The 16,471-nt window shown below is 47.2% G+C and overlaps 2 protein-coding genes across 8 annotated transcripts in view; one reads left to right on the plus strand and one right to left on the minus strand.

Moving 5' to 3' along the window:
* Tmem163 (transmembrane protein 163) overlaps window positions 1–6,189 on the plus strand; it is a 215,833-nt gene extending 209,644 nt beyond the window's left edge. Inside the window, exons 7-8 of the mRNA XM_021724401.3 lie at window positions 3,706–3,847; window positions 5,156–6,189. Of these exons, the coding sequence (XP_021580076.3) occupies window positions 3,706–3,847; window positions 5,156–5,216 (203 nt within the window). The 3' untranslated portion in view covers window positions 5,217–6,189. The remainder of the gene's footprint in view (window positions 1–3,705; window positions 3,848–5,155) is intronic.
* A 1,372-nt stretch (window positions 6,190–7,561) lies between these two features.
* The window catches only part of Mgat5 (alpha-1,6-mannosylglycoprotein 6-beta-N-acetylglucosaminyltransferase), a 328,673-nt gene continuing 319,763 nt past the window's right edge, over window positions 7,562–16,471 (minus strand). For all 7 annotated transcript variants that reach the window (XM_005315937.5, XM_078017215.1, XM_078017214.1 and 4 more), the window contains one exon: window positions 7,562–13,770. In XM_005315937.5, the coding sequence (XP_005315994.1) occupies window positions 13,572–13,770 (199 nt within the window). In that variant the 3' untranslated portion in view covers window positions 7,562–13,571. The remainder of the gene's footprint in view (window positions 13,771–16,471) is intronic.

Raw genomic sequence — 16,471 nt, forward strand, 5'->3', positions numbered from 1 at the left:
TGAAGGATGGGTCTGGAACACATACCCCAGGACTGCTACCCTGTCAGAGCTAAGCCCAGCACCTTCTCTCCAGGGGAAGCAAGTTGGAAAACTGCTTTCTTTGCAGGAAGAGAGGGAGGGTGGCCCTTACCTGTCACCTGTGGGTTTCTGGATCCTGTACCAAAGCTGTGTGAACTGGGTCAGACTGACTCTGCCAGGTCCTTTGTGACCCACACATTCTCACACCTGGAAGTGGGTCTTTAGGGAAAGCGGACTGCAGGGTGTGAATGAGGGAGACCATGGTAAGTTCCAGACTAGCTCACTCTGTGTTGTGTGGTCTTGTCTGGTTTTGTTGCTTGATATTTAGTCAACATGCATATGGTGCCTATCAGGACTAGGAGTAAAATGGGTTTGTAGCCAATTCAGATGGAGGAAGACTGTGAGTGGGCACCTGGGGGAAAACTCTGAAGAGCCCCAGCTTTGGTCCTGTCCATAGGAGCAGTTGTGGCAAGTCAGGAAACCCCCTCTGACCTAGGGGCCTCTAGGGACTGCTCTCTTCCAACTCTTAACAAGAGTCTCTGATAATCTTTCAAGCATATGAAAAACTATTAGAATATTCTGCATCAAGTTAATGTGCCTAATTACAGATTCTGATCTTGTTATTAAAGCTTCTAATCAAGATGGTCCCCGACATTGTTTTGTGCCACTCTATGTCGTTAGCTGAATTCTTTAAAACAGCTCTGAGGGGACAGGGCCAAGCTCAAGTGAGTGACTGCTAGAGCCTGGTGTGCTGCTGTAGGTGAGAGGTCTGGTGCCCAGGCTCTTCCCTTGGGGTGAATGGGAAGTCTCCAAGATTAAGGGATGTGGCAGCAGACATGGAATCTGTCACTAGTCCCTGTGTGCCTCTCCCAGTGTTCTCCTGCAGGATCCTAAGATGTGAGGCTTTGTAATCACAAAACAGTGGGCCAAACAGAGCAGAGAGCAGCTCCCTCCTAGAAGATGTGGGCAAAGGAGGTGAAATCCTCAGCGTGAATCAGACACCTGTGGTCACACCCTGGCCCCTGGGCTGTTCTTGATGCTGGTGGACATAGCAGGGCTGACTTGGTGGAGCTAAGTGGACATCTAGTGGCCATCTGGGGAACCTCAGGCCTCTGCATCTTTTCTAAGCATCATTGGGCTTCAAATTGTCAGGACCACAGGTGACTGGTCTAGGCAAGGGCTGGCTCATTCACACAGGGGACAGCAAAGCTACCTCATCTGCACACCTACCCTGATAATTAATTAATGCATCTATCATTTGCATTTATAAATGCCAGACTCTATTGGAATATAGATAGCAAGTTTGAAGGACAAATTCCCTGTCCTTAAGCTTAGTTTTTAGTGAAGAGAGAAAGATGGTAAAAGAAAAATGGCAAAAATAGCAGGTGGTCAAGGATTATGAGAAAATACCAGGCAGGGGTGAAGAGGTAAGTGGGCACAGTGGGTAGACAAAGTACTTTAGGGGCTCTGAGTGGCTACCTGGGAAGGAGCCCCAAAGATAAGGAGTCTCAGTGAGTTCTCAGACACTGAGGGGGCCAGGGTAGCTAGAGTGAAGTGAGGGAGGAGCAGTAGGGGTAGCATGGGACAGGCAGGAGGGGGCTGGTGGTGTCAGCTGTGAAAAGTTTGGGTGAGATTTGAAATAGATAATGATTGGCTTTCCTTAGAAAGTTTTAGCTTTGTCCACTTCTCCAAGTGGTTGCTGGCAGGACCATGGTTTTGGGAACTCTGGGCAGGAGGGGAGTGGGTGCAGATGAGTTTGGAGGTGGCAAGAGGTGGGGAATTTAAAAATGCACTGGGGAGGTAATAGCAAGACCCACCTAATGGTTGGACTTTAGTTGTGGGATAGGTCAAGAATGGGCTCTTGAATTTCTGGCCTCCTTACCTGGGAAGAGGGTGGCACTGAACACAGAGAAGGTGGTGGTTGGAGGGTGAGATGTTTAGGAGCAAGAATTGAGATGTATGCATTTTCAGTTTGAGAAGCATGTGTGTCTGTAGCTGAAGGGAAAGGTTGTTAAAAAAAATTGAACTTTTAGAGAACTGGCTTATGGGATAGGAGGAGAGTTTAGATGGAGGGAGAGTTCAGAGGAAGAGCCCAAGTGACTCCAGTGGACATGTGGAGGAGGAGCAGCAAAGGAAGCTGAGAAGGAATTGCTGGAGAGGAAGCTGGAAAACCAGGAGATGGAGGCTGAAGAAGGCAGTTTACAGAGGGAGGGGGATTTACCTATCTATGTGGCAATATGGAACCATGGATGATCTCAGCAAGGGTTTTATGAGCAGAATAGGAGGTACAAAAATGAAACTGGCTTAAGAAGGCAACTTTGAGCAGATTTCATAAAGGGCAATAATTCATGGAGATTGGGGAGGGGGACATAAATGGGAATCAAGGAAGAGGTTGGGTGGGGGCATGAATGGGGTTCACCCTAGCCACAGTGACCCAGGTGAATGGGGTGGGCCTTACACAGAGAAGCTGCTGTTCCAGGTGAGTGTTGGGCTTGGTGCTGGTGAGATGAGGTATTCTTGTCTAAACCTGTGTGCTCAGCTGAGTCACCAGCTGACACTTTGAGTGATGGTAAGGTCATTGCAGTGTGTCCCAGGCCAGTCCTTGAGAGGCCCTTGCAGGCCTCAGGTTTAGCTGCCTCATTTTCATGAATGGGGAGCAGCCCCTGGAGGTCTGGGCTGATAGGACTGACCCAGGCTTTGCTCAGATCATCCCTGTCCCCCACCTGCCTCCTCTCTCCTAGGAGTACAGACTGCATGAATGTATTTATCTCAATTTTCTTGCTTGTAGCCAGAACGAGGGCTTTTGAGTTCAGCAGACACATGGCTCTGTTACATGAGGGGGTTGGGGGAGGCTGCCCCAGGAAGGAGGTGGAGCTTGGAGCTCCTCTCAGGGATACCATGATGGTAAAACAGGTGAGGACCCTTGTGGTTTATGTCATGGGGAAATTCCAGAAACTGCCCTAAGCCATTCCCTTTCTGTGTGGCTTGTGACAACTCATAGGTAAAATGGAAGTGTGATGTTCAAGTTGTAAAAGTTGTGTTTCTTCCCTTTCTGGTTTTTATTGACATTTCTTCAGTTATGTCATCAGTTCAAAACTTTGCATTCCTCTTCTGGGATGTTCGTGGAAGGAACAGGCACAGGCTCCCTGCCCTTCTTGCTCTAGATAACTTTGGTTTAATTATTGAACCCCCCTTACTTAGTGATTTCATCAGTAAAGTACATAATATACCCTCAAATTGACAAAGTTTGTATGTATCTATAACACCAGATGGGTACCTGGCTCAGCATACACTCAACAGATGTGTGTAAGCCAGGATTTGAATGTCTGTTGTGTGCCAGGCATTGTCTTGGGCTCTGTGGATTCAACAGGGAACTGAGCTCCTGCTTTTCTCCTAAGGTCTGCATGCTAGTAGGTACCAATGCTGAGCCCCACTCCCCTGCTCACTGTCTCATATGGGCATAAGTGCTTAGAGATGAAAGCAGGTTAAGGGTGGAGACTGGGGATGGCTATCTCCAGGGAGGTCCCTGGTGACAACTGAGGGGGGACTTGAGCCATGTTGGTGTCCTAGGTGATGAGAGAGCTCTGGGCCACATCCTTTCTGCGTGTACTCCAGGATGTTGAGGCAGGCTAATGGCTAAGACAGATCTCTGAGCACCACCGTCCAGCATCTCTCCTCCTTTTGCAGGGTTTAACTCCCTCGTGGGTGGTGTGATGGGCTTCTCCATTCTTCTGAGTGCGGAGGTGTTCAAGCACAATGCGGCGGTCTGGTACCTGGATGGCAGCATAGGCGTGCTGATCGGCCTCACCATATTTGCCTACGGGGTCAAGTATGTTTTTTCTTTCATATTTGTTTTCCTGGTGGCCAGGAGGAGAGCCACTCTTGCCACCTGCTTCCCTAGTCAGAAAATGATAGCTCAGGCTTCTCCTGATTCTAAACTGTCAAGTGGTCGGAAAAGCCTCTTCCAGGGGTCAGTTCTCCTAGGGGTTGGCACAGGAGGCAAAGATCCTAACAAGAGTATTAAAGTGTTTGAACCACAAAAGGTCTCCTTTACTTTTGTCTGATGTCTTTATGGTCCATCAACTAATCCTCCCTTTAGCCCTTCATGACTTGGAAATACAGACTTTCTTTCTCTATAATGCTGGTCTTCAGGATGCCCAGGCTAGCATCTTGGGGTGGTTTTCTTACCCATGCAGCCTCCTGCCACCCATGGGTAATGCTCTAAATGAGTTGGGAGAGGCCAGGTAGCACCACTGGGCCAGAGGCTGTGCTGTTAGATTTGGAGAACCCTTTGTAAAAAGGGATGGTCAGTGCATGCTGAGGAAAAACCCACATGGAGGGCACTCACTGAAGAAGTGGCACACTGGCATGGCCAACTCTGGATCCAGCATCTGTTTCTGAAAGGCACTGTGCTTTTAAATGTTAAAACCCTTCCCAGCTCCCACTAGGACCTCTATACTCAAAACCAGGAGCAGTTACAAGCGTTGGTGAGGAGCGGGGTGGGGGGGGGCGGGGATGGGAATATGTATGGTGAGCCTGCTTTGAAGAATAATTTGGCAGTTTCTCAAAATGTTAAACATGGGGCTACCACTTGACCCCAAAATTCTGCTCCTTGGGATGTGCTCTGGAGGACTGAAGCCAAATCCATGCCAGAACTTGTACCCAAATGTTCATGGCAGTGTTTTTCATAATGGGCACAAGTAGAAACCACCCATTACCTGAAGAAAAAATACAGGGGGCTATTATTTATCCCTAAAGGGAACGGAGAACTGGTACACAGTATGACTTCGATGAACTTTAAACATTATACCAAATGAAAGAAGCCGGATAAAGGTGGCCCATATACTGTATGATGATTTCTTTGGATTTGCCTACTCTGGATATTTCAGGCCGAAGTGGAGTATTGGTTGCTAATGGGGTGAAGGACTGCTAGTGGGAATGGGTTTCTTTTGGGGATAAAAACATTCTGGAATTAAGGTAATGGGGATGATTACACGAATTCATGGACATATTAGAAACCACTGAATGGATACCTATGGTACATGAATGACCTCAGAAAACGAGTCTCCTCTGTTCTTCCCCGAACTCTGCAGTGGGCCTGGTGTCACGGTGACAGTGTCTGTCTTCCTGTTTGCAGGCTTCTCATCGACATGGTGCCAAGGGTGAGGCAGACGCGACACTATGAGATGTTTGAGTGAAGGTGGCCCTGGGGACCAAGGAGGGCTGCTCTGCATGAAGACCGTCAGGACGACGAAAAGTTTCCACGTAGGCAGACGGTGCCAATATTTAACTGAACATCAGTTTCTTTTTTTGGAAGTCTTCTTTCATACAGTTTGTCATCACAGGACAAGGTCTGCCCAGTGGGTGCATCTGCCCTGTACCCTCACTCCGCTGTCCCCCCATCACACACTTAGGACAATGCCTGCAGGAGGGGACACACTTCCCCATCTCAAGCCGGAACTGACATTTTCTGTTTTCTGGAGTAAAACAGTTCTTGGGGTAGGATAAGATCTCTGCTTGGCAGAAAGCCCAACTCTGGTGCTCTAAGCCTGAAACAGATAGCAAGCAGGTCCCTCTCCTCTGGACTGTGTGTGGCCCCAGCCACCTCCTAGTTCTAAGGATTCTTCTCTCCTGGCAGATTTTAAGGGAAGACTGGGCCCTTTAGTCCCTCATCCCCTTACGTAACCAGAACCATCAGTGTATCACTAATTTCTATCAGTGTGTTTCATTAGTTTCATACTGTTTTACTAATCCTAAATCTAAACAGATTTGTTCTAAAGAAGACCATTCTATTTTTTAAAGTACTTAGTGACATATGTATGAGCTTTGCATGGACGAGCTAAATAAGCACATGACCCTTTCTCATACACTCAGAACCTGCACATCCATGTAAAACCAGGATCCATTTTTGAGAGATGTGAAACTAGTTTATTTGTAATAAATAATTATATAATCTATCTGTATATGCATATATCTATATGCTGTGTCAAGTGGTAATGATACATTACAGTCTGTGAGAGATGGTTTACTCCTCTGTAAGGAACAAGATGTTCTCCGTTTATGTAAGGTTAGGTATAGATTCTGTAGACTCCATTCCCCTTACCCTGCAGCGTTCTGTACCTCTCACAGTACTGTCTGCCCAATAAAGACCTTTACCTGTTTTGTACGGCACGATGAGGCAATCTTTGAGAGTCATCATCATGCGACACCAACAAAATCGGGGCTTGCCATCAAGGGCAGGTTTTCCATTGCAGCTGAAGGATGATATATGGGAATGGTTGCTTTTGCTTCTAGTGGGAGAGCAGAGACCTTGAACTGTTGTTTTTGCTTCTACAAGGCAGGACCACTGCACATTCAATTTCCTGGACCAGAGCATGGCTGATTCCTGGGTCCTCCACTCCAGCCTTCAGTGCCCTGTCTCCCACTGGGCTGGTTAAAGGAAGGTATGGGTTAAGCACCCCTAATCCATAAACCCTGGAATCAAAATGCTCTGAGATCCACAATACTTCGAGAGCCAATATGATACCACAAGTTTAGAACTTCATTTGACCCCATGTGCAAAACACAAGTGCACTGAAGATACTGTACAAAATGACCCTCAGGCTATGTCTAAGATATACAGGAAACAAATGAGTTTCATTAGACTTGGGTCCCATCCTGGAGGGGTCTCGTTATGTACATGTAAATATCCCACAATCTGAAATCTGAAACACTTGTCCCAAACATTTCAGTTAAGGGACACAACCTGTAGCTTGTTCTGCCAAGTCACACAGCACTCACTCAGACGGGCCTTCTGTGAGATGTCTGCACGTAGCACAGAAAAAGTCTTGTGAACAAGTGTGATAGATGCAGGATTCAATATTTTTCTTTTCTGTAGATTTTCTCACTGTAGCTAATACACATTGTAGAAGTTTAGGGAAAGTTGATGACGAGGTAGCAATCCCCAAACTGAGGTTCTCTGTATTTCCTTGGCACCTTTTTTTTTTTTTTTTTTTTTTTTTTTTTTAAGGATTTGTGTAGCCTCTCTGTTGTAGCCAGTCACCAGGCAGTGCCTGGGTTTTAGAGTCCAGGCTCGGTCCAGCTCCTTGATGTAGCCTTGTGCTTCCAGGACATCTGCCTGACCAAGCACTCAAGATCCACTGATTCCTGGTTCAAACAATGCTGTTTTTGAAGGGAGAAATGTGGTATAGGTCCAGCAAGTTCTTGCACTTAGGTAGTCTTTTTAGAGCCATTTTACTAGCCCATTTGGAAAGATTTTTAAATGTTTGGTGCAGTGATTGACAGTTGTCTCAAAAAAAAAAGAAAAAGTCTAGCAGTTCACTGATTCAGCTCCTTGCTAAGTGAGTACAAGGCAGGGAGAGTGGTCTGACCTGATTGGTAGATATGCTGTAGGGAGAGAATGCTTAGTTCTGAAAGTTATTCCCTCTACAACCTCCTTTCTAGCAGCCTTTTTGAGTTTGTAAACTGTGAGATGCAGCTGGACAGCATGCATCTGTGGCTGACCCTGTACCCAGCCAGCCCTCACAAAAACCACTCCCACCTGTCACACAAGAAAAGTTTATTGAAAAATAAAATTCTCCCTAGTTTTCTCTACAACAGTGGAAAACAAAGCAGAGCTCTCTATGCCAGTACAGTAACATTTGAACAGTGACACCTTATTTGCAGAATCCTGCACGACTTAACCCCAGAAGTGAACAGTAGAAAACAGTTGTACCAGGATTTGTTTGAAGACACAGACGCTAATGACCATTAGCTAACAACATCAAGGTTGTGACAGCAACTACAGTAGAAGGGATACACCATCTCCTTTGGCATCAATTGTTATGCTATGGTCCTGTTAATACTTGGGCAGGACAGTGAGCAAGATGCATCTCACGTTTGTACCATCTCAGCTTTGGCAGACACGAAAGATGAAAGGTTCCTGACCCACCACTGCATCTGAGTGCCCACTACCACTCTCCCTCTCCCACCGATCCTCCATAGTCAGTGACCCTGCCTGCCAAATGGGCACATGCCTTTCCTGCTGTGGGGGTCAGGGAAGGGGTGAGGGACAGTCTTAAGGCGCGGCAGAATCTTGGTTAGAGAGTGAGGCTTTGAAGGAGGTAAATTCCAATCATCGCAACCATAGAACTATAAGACTGCCAATCAGCTGAAGAGAAACCAAAGGAATTTGAAAAAGATACCAAACTCCAGAAAATTCCCCCATATTCCATAATCACAATCTATCCAGAGTTGAGTCAACATGGACGGACAGGAAATAAAACCTTACAATTCACCAGGGAAGCAAGAGGCTAAATCCACCCCCCACCCCGCCCCCAAACAAACAGAAAACTGATATTTAAGTGAGTTGGGAAAACATCATTAAACCAAGAGTAGCCTCTGGGGGAATGTTCTGTAAAGGGCCAAAATCTGTGCCCTGGACATCAGGTGGCTTTCCCTGGGGAGGTGGGTTTTCTCTGGGACCAGGCCCTGGAATTAACCTTTATTTGGTGGAAACATGGGGTAACCAGCCTGTTAAGAGCCACCCTGACCAGCAGGGGGCAGCAAAGGGATTTCCTGGGGAATGTATAAATTTCATTGGTCATTCTTTCCTCTTAAATGACACAGGAAAGTCTCCATTATTGCATTGCAGAGGCATAGGGTTAACTTTAATTCAAAGTGTACAATCTATCTGAAATCTCCTTTAAATCTTAACTCAAAAAGTTCTTCAAAGAAAGCCCTGGAATGTTCCAGAAGACATCAGTGGGGTGAGGTCCTGTATGTGGCCAAAGGTCACCTTTACCTTTTTCAATTCCAGTTAATAAAGTCTTGCAGCCTTGTTTCATTGGGAGCTGAAGTCTGGCATATTTTCAAATCAGTGCATTCAGGAATACAGTAAGATTTCAACTATCAGGGTAGGCACAGAACTTGGACAATCTAAACCAGTAATTCCTACAATACTTGGTCAACTTGGAATAATATTTTTATGTAGGTATTATTTTGAATTAACAGATAGGGAGTGAGCTCTTTATTTCTCAGGCTTTATGAAATGCTAATAACAATATTTTAACATTTACTAGGGCTTACTAGGTGCCAGACACTGTGCTAAAACATTGAATCCTCACAAAACCCTAAGTGCTAAGAAAGTTAGGGAAACTTTTTTTCTGCATCCAGGACTATACAGCTAATTTGGTCTTTTGCTATATGTAAAAAAACTTGGTGTTCCATTTTTTGTTGAAGCCAACAAGAATGAAAGGAACTCACCCTCAGCTTTACAGAACTGTCAGCTTCCTAAATGAGTATGGATCTATTTATGTTCACCCACTTAGTTACATGAAGATGCTCTGCAACCTCATAGGGAAGGATAGGATTTAGAATAAAGCCAATATGGAAATTAAAACATTTTCAAATAAATAAAACAATCCAGGCTTGGGATAGTAACACATACAACATGGCCTGTCGTTAACAAAATATCTTTTTTTTTTCTTTTAATCAAGAATTTTTGACGCCAGGTACAGCGGTACATGCCTGTAATCCCAGCTACTTGGGAGGTAGAGGCAGGAAGATCACCAAGTTCAAGACCAGCCTGGGCAACTTAGCGAGACCCTGTCTCAAAAAATAATTAAAAAGGGATGGGGGGAACTGGGGATGTAACTCAGTGGTAGAGCACTTGCCTAGCACGTGCAAGGTTCTAGGTCAATCCCCAATACTTAATGTAAAAAAAAAATATTGAGGGGCATAGGAGAAGGTAGCAGTGTCTAACTATATACAGTCTAGGTAAACCACCTTGGTCTGATCTAAAAAGCACACACCCACCTATAAACTACAGCTTCAGTCAAATCCATTTCATTGACACTTGCACTTCCAGTGAATTATACTGCAGCTGTACTCCCAAAGGAGTAATTATTCACCTTCATTAAATCCTGCATTCATTCATCCACCAAGGAAATAAAAAAAAAAAGGGGGCACAGAGTCTTCCACTTTCGTGATACTAACCAGCCCAAGTATTATCGGGCTACTGCTTCAGATGAGTTCAATGCAATCCCTCCCTGGGCTGGCTTCCTGCCTCAGCCACATCTCAGCAAGTGACAGGGTAGCAGGCAGCTTGGTAACTAGCAGTCCCGAGACAGATTCACACTGTGGCCCAGTCTGGAGGAAGCCAGCCCTTCCCTTGGACTTCTCATGATTTCATACCCTCCTCGGGGGGTGAATGTGCCTGATACACAGACTGTGGCCTAGGGGCCATTTCTGGTGCCCAGCTGGAACATCTGTAGTCACTCAAGGACCTAACACTCCTCAACAGCACCCAGATTCCAAAACCCAACCCCAAAGAAAAGTGAAAAGGCACAGCAGGAAAATAAACAACACCAAGAGACAGACTCTAACATTCCAAACACACAGCAAACACAAAAAGTAAACTATAATAAGCACTGACAAAAACCCAATCAAAGCAAAAATGCAAAAAGCATCTCCATTTGTACATGTGCAAATCAAATTGCATACACAAAATAAATGAGGTGTTTACTGGCATTCAAAGAAATGTGTTTTCCCTTTCCGGAGTGTTTACTCTGGAAAGTATTTACCTTACAAAGGAAAGCTTTCTCTTAATAAATTAGATGTTTTTCCCTTAAGTTTTTGTCTCAAGATCACAATGGGAAAAATAATTCCAAAGGCCAGGCAAGATATGATTATAGCACAGGAAAACATCATTCCTGATTTCGGATCTCTCTCCCTGTGGATTGGTTATCAATTACAAATCAGTTTAGGTTTCCATATAAAAATAGCAATGGTAAAATTGCTGCAGGCGCCCAGCCCACACTATCAGAGGCACCATCCTTTTTCTTCTTCACACCCCACACTGGGCCAATGGAAGCCCCTCCCCAGTTTCCCCTAGAGAACCCAACTTGGAACAAGTCATAGGAGGTCTCGGGACTGGTACACATTCAGGTATCACCAACTCCATCAACAATGCCCTTAACAACAGGAGTGTGGGTTACTTTGCCCCAAGAGCAGCAGCCCCAGCCAGGGAACTTAGGTTTATTTCCAGCTGAGACTAGACTTAGAAAGTCAGAGGAATTTTTAAATGGGAGAAAGTGCTCTTCTGGGCTGCCTGATAAGAGGATCAGAAAGGTGAAGAGACATCCCGAGTCCAGGGACAGATAGGGAGTGATGCTTGAAGCTTCTGCCAGGGACAATGTTGCTTTACAAGGTTTTCTGCTTTCTGAACTCCCAGGCTTCTTGAAACAGTTGTCTGCTAAGTAGGTTGACACAGCCCTGCCTGGGAAAGCAAGCTCAGCCTGCAGGCGCCCCCTGCTGGTGGGATTCCCGCACGGTCATCAGCAGCCTGGGAAATTCCCTGAAGAGCCCAGGAGAGGGCGGAGCTGGCCTAGGAATAACAGGTGTGGTAACCCAAGCAAACTCCCACTTGCTAGGGAGCAGCCAAGAGGCCCACTCACAGGGAAAATGTCCTTCCTCAGAGTGAGGATGCCAGTTCTTCCCCTTCCTACTGCAGAAACTGCCATTTCAAAGCTTAAAGCCCGTGCACTAGCTACCATAACAAACTGGGTTTTATCTGGACCTCCACCCTTGGTGCTGGGCCCAGGCAAAGGCTGTTTCCCGCAAGTCCCCTGCATCAGTGCTCCAGGTAGAGGTGTTCCCACTGGTACTTTCCCTGGCAGATGTGCTCAGGGAACACCTGAAGGGTGGAGACCTTGACTGCCCCTCCCCACTATCTCTGTCTCTGGAACTGGAGGTGAAATTCAGATCTACTGAGCAGTGATCTGAGGGCCTAAGGGGGAAAAAAAAAAAAAAAAGGTTGGCTGTGCAGTTGTTATTTATGCACCATGGTAGAAACTGAGAAGCAAGCAGTTCAATTTTCCAGATGTAGAGGCTCCCTGCTCCCCAGAAAGCAGAATTTTTCACTTCCCTCATTTCCTGAAGGCCTACTCCATCATTAGCCTCGCCCACCTGTTTTACCTGGCAGAGGCTCTACCTGGCTGCACCCCCACAGGCAGGGTGCTAGGAAACGGTCTCTGGTGTGGACTGCAGGCTGTTCAGTACACCAAACCACCAGCCAGAGCTGAGTGGACGATGCTGGCAGCTCCTACACAGAAGATGACTGCTCACTCTCACAGGAATGGCGGAGGTGTCAGGGGCCTCATCTGCAGAGCATGGAAGCAGTGCTTCAGGGGATATGGGAACTTACAAAAAAAAAATAGAGCACAGGGCTCCAGGATGTGTGAAAGGTGGGTGCAACATGTCTGCCCAGCCTGCTGGTGAGCTCATTCAGTGGGGTTGCTCAGCCCTCTCAGAATAACTCTGCCTGGAGTAAAGTCTGCCCAACACTTTCCCCTTTGCAAGTGACACCAGTGGGAGAGTGGTCAGGGCAGTGCAGGGCACTCATCCTGAGCTGTTCCTGCTCTCCCAGCAAACATCAAATGTTCACTGAGAGCCCCATTCCCTGGACTTTGGTGATATCAGACTTCAGAAGGAATATAACACCAGAACACCTGTGAGGTGTTCTTCGATAGTTCCACTAATCTTAAGAACCGAATTCATTCCTTTCTGAAGCTCAGCTGTCTGAATGCTAGAAGGCCATCCCTCCAAGTCCAAAGGTAGTTTAGTTCTCTGAGTCCCACACCTCTACTCTCCTTATAGTAGCGTATCAGAGAGGGCCAAGTTACCATAAATTAGCTAACAAAAATTCTACAATCCTGCATTTCTTTTCTAAGGGCATTCTAGCCCAATTAGGGCCAAGGTGGGTGGGTTGGTGGGAACGCACAGGAAAGGGTCTCTCTTGACTATAAAGCAGATGTCCCTGGCTGTCTTCTGTCCATGACTGGGTTCTCTGGACATGACAGCCATGTCCCCCCTACCAAAGGGGTTAAATGTCCTTTAGCTGCCATTTGCCAAGTACACACAGGATACCTCCACTTGATGACAATGCCTTGGACAGTTTGCCTGTGTTTCCAAAGCAACAGTTTCTTTTGCTCTGCTGCCACCTGCTTCCAGAAGTCAGGTCCCCATAGCTGCCCTTGAGCACACCATTGGCCCCACTGTACCTGCCTGAGGCAGACAGAGGAACAGCAGTATCAAGAATGACTAACAGTGGGAAATAAAAGAAGAAACATGTGATCATCCCCTTCCTCCCTCCCTGTCCCCCTCCCTCCCTCCCAAATAAATAAGTTAATGGGTTTAGGAATGTTCCCAAAGTTCTTTCTAATCAGCTCATTTCTCCTCTTTTGTTTTAAATGAATCACGAGATTTTTTTTTCCCCCACCCTGGAGCACCTGCATTGACAATCTCCCTACAGCTGCTCCTCACAAAATAGGAAGGATGTTCCTTGTACCACAAGAAGCCAGGCTCCTTGCCTCACAAATGCTCTTGTGTTTGTTTTGGCAAAAACTCCCTGGGGGAGGCGTTAACCTCAGCGGAAGCAATCCCAAATCCAAACCTTAGACCAAAAAAGTTCAGGCTCTGGCCAGAGTCCCTGAATGATTTCTGCCCCCCTGTCTCTGCCCAGTGGAGCCACCATCTTCCCCAGCGGACTGCATGTGGGGCTGAGCTGGCGGCTGCTATAGGCAGTCTTTACAGAGGGCCACTTGGCCCTTGATGAAGTCCCGGCAGGGGCAGATCCTCCGGTGCCTGGGGTGGGCACCTGCACAGCTGAAGAGCAGCAGGTCCCCTTGAAACACACAGTGCTTGCTCTTGGGGTCATAGGAGGGCTCCAGGATGTCCTTGGCCAGCTCTGAGCTTTGGCAGATCACTTCATACCTGAAGAGGAAGAGAAAAGCACATAAGTTGGAAGTGCAGGGGACAGAGCTCATCCCTGTCACTGGCCACACTGGCCCACTTGCTGAGGTGTGGGAGACGCATTCAGTTCTCCTGCTGCAGAAATGAAATGGTGCCCCTCTAAGTCTACAATTCTTCACCTCTAGAAACCTCAGCTCTGGAAAGACAGGTGTGCCTGGGTGTACACGCAGGGGGGTGTCTTTGAGGCTGCTCTGTAGAAGAAGAAAACTGGAACCAACTGTCTTCTCACCAAGTACGGAATCGCCAAATAAACCATGGCCATCCTGTGCCTGTGGAATTCCACACAGAACTCCAAATATGAAAAGTGTGCCCCAGCGTGAGAGCTGTCCCAGAGGAGGGCAGATTATGAAATAGGATGTACAATGTGGTCAACCTGGTGTGCATGTGACTATCCAAGCCAAGATGGCTGCACAGGAAAGTGTTGGCGGTGAGCAGAGGAACAGCACTGGGGCTAAGTGCTGGGTTTTTAAAGTATTTTTTTGATTAAATGTTTAAAAAGATTCCCATGATATGGCCTTAGTTTCCACTGGTGAGCAATTGGGTGCTCTCCCAGGGACTTCCTGCCAGAATCTTGGAGTGTCACATGACCCTTCAATATAGCAGATCGTAATCCAGGCTACAGAAGGAGCCAAAGCTTCAGGATGAGCCAGGCCCTGCTCCTGGGGCTTGTGCTCTTTGCCATCTTCTCCCCATAGCAGAGTTGTCTGAGGGGCTGCAAAGGATACTCTAGGCTTTTTTTTTTTTTTTTTTTTTTGGTTGTTGTTTTGTTTACAAAGGTACTGGCCACCTATCTCCAAGGGCTTTCCCTCTCACCTGGGATGCACTGGTTCACCCCACCATGGCTTCTCCAGAACAACAAGGCTTAGTCTGGTGCCCTGTGTGGAAGCCAGTTAGGACCTGGTGCTGCACTCAAGATCCAGAAACAAGGTGTAGGGGGCCGGGCAGACCTGGGTTTCAGTTCCTGGCTTTGTCTCTTAAGAGCTGTGCAATTCCGGACAAAGGATTGAGTCTCTGGGTGGCTCAGTGTTTTCTTCCGTAAAATGGGATAAAGGGTCCTTGACTGCAGGAATCAGAGTGGCATTTCTAGAGCACTTGGCGGAATCTGGTTCTGAGTGGTGGTCGATAAATATTAGCTATTACTATTATTGCTGCCATTGCCATCGTGACCCTGGCAGGCCCTGGAGGGGTTATGTCACTTTCCTCCCTTGCAAATGGCATGAATCTACACACACCAGCCATTTCCATTGCTTTGTTCACAGAAGTCTCACTTCTTGCTGGGAGGGAGGGAGATTAGAACAGTGAACTTGAGATTTCCCACTACCTCTGGGAGGCTTCCAGGTGGCAGAAAAAAGCACCGCCCTCCTTCTTTCTCCAGCCAACCAGTGGCCTGGGCCCTGCCTCCTTTGGCCAGTGTTTATCTGGCGATTACCAGCACATCTGCTGAGGCTTCTGGGGCACTCTTCCAGGCTGCCAGCCTGGCTCCTGCTCAGCCAAGGCTGAAGCCCCACTGCTCCAGGAACCAGCACCCTCTGGGGCTCTGGCTTCCCTGACGCATGCCAACTGGACCCAGCTCTGAAGCCTGCTCCGGAGGCCAACACCCCTCTTGACTTGTCCCTGCAGTCACCAGGGGTGTTCTACACTTTCTCAAGTGCCCTAACACCCCTGGCCTTGGTGCCACCTGGGAGATAGTGATGAACTGGGAAGAAGGCTAAAGTGAGCGTTTCATGGATTTCCTGAAAGGAAAAATGAGTCAGAGACTATGTCCTTGTACCAAATTGGCCATCAAAGAGAAAGGGGCATCTGGAGTTGAGCTGGGAATGAAAAGTTTACATGTGGTGAGAAAGAACATGTAATATTTCTCTTTCAAGGTCTCACTTATGTCACTTAATGTCTTCCAGTTCCATCCATTTTGCTTCAAGTGACAAGATTTCAGTTTTTAATGACTCAGTAATGTTCCATTGTGATTATGTGCCACATTTTCTTTATCCATTCATTTGTTGAGCATCTGGGTTGATTCCTTCCAATTTTGGCTATCGTGAATGGTGCTACAATAAACAGATAAGTGTATCTCTCTTTGGGGGAAAAAAAAAAAGCTTACATGTAGAATGTGACTTTGGGATACAGATTTATGTTTATGCTACTTATTTATGTGGGTGTATTATAGTAGCTGCTGTGACCTCATTTAGACCAGCTGCCTGGAATGTGGCTCACCAGGAGTATGGAAATCTCTACCACCACTCTCAGACCCTGTGGTGGGGGCCGAATTGCTGGAGCCATGAAAAGCCTTCCCATGCCCTCCCAGGTCACCTGTCCCCAGGCGCCTGTGCAGCCTGCTTGTGTGCGTGTACTTGTGAGTGCACACCTGTGAATGGGTCTCAACTGAGGCTGTAGCAGGTGACACATGCTGGGGAGAAGCAGAGACTCCCACCAAGGGCTCTAGCAACTGTCACTTCCTGGGGCCACATTGAAGGCACACCTCAGGCAGCTCCCCAAAGGTTCACTGATGTGTGTTGGGGGTATGTATGACCCTACCCACCTCTTGAACACCACCTAACCCCAGGTCTGAGCATCTCCAGGGGGGCCCTCCCTTTTGTGGGTGTGCAGGTACCTGTCCTGCAGCCCTGGGCAGGCAAAAAGGCTACTCCATCATCTTTGTGTAACT

Source organism: Ictidomys tridecemlineatus, chromosome 7, assembly GCF_052094955.1.
Source record: "Ictidomys tridecemlineatus isolate mIctTri1 chromosome 7, mIctTri1.hap1, whole genome shotgun sequence".
Classification (NCBI taxonomy): Eukaryota; Metazoa; Chordata; class Mammalia; order Rodentia; family Sciuridae; genus Ictidomys; species Ictidomys tridecemlineatus.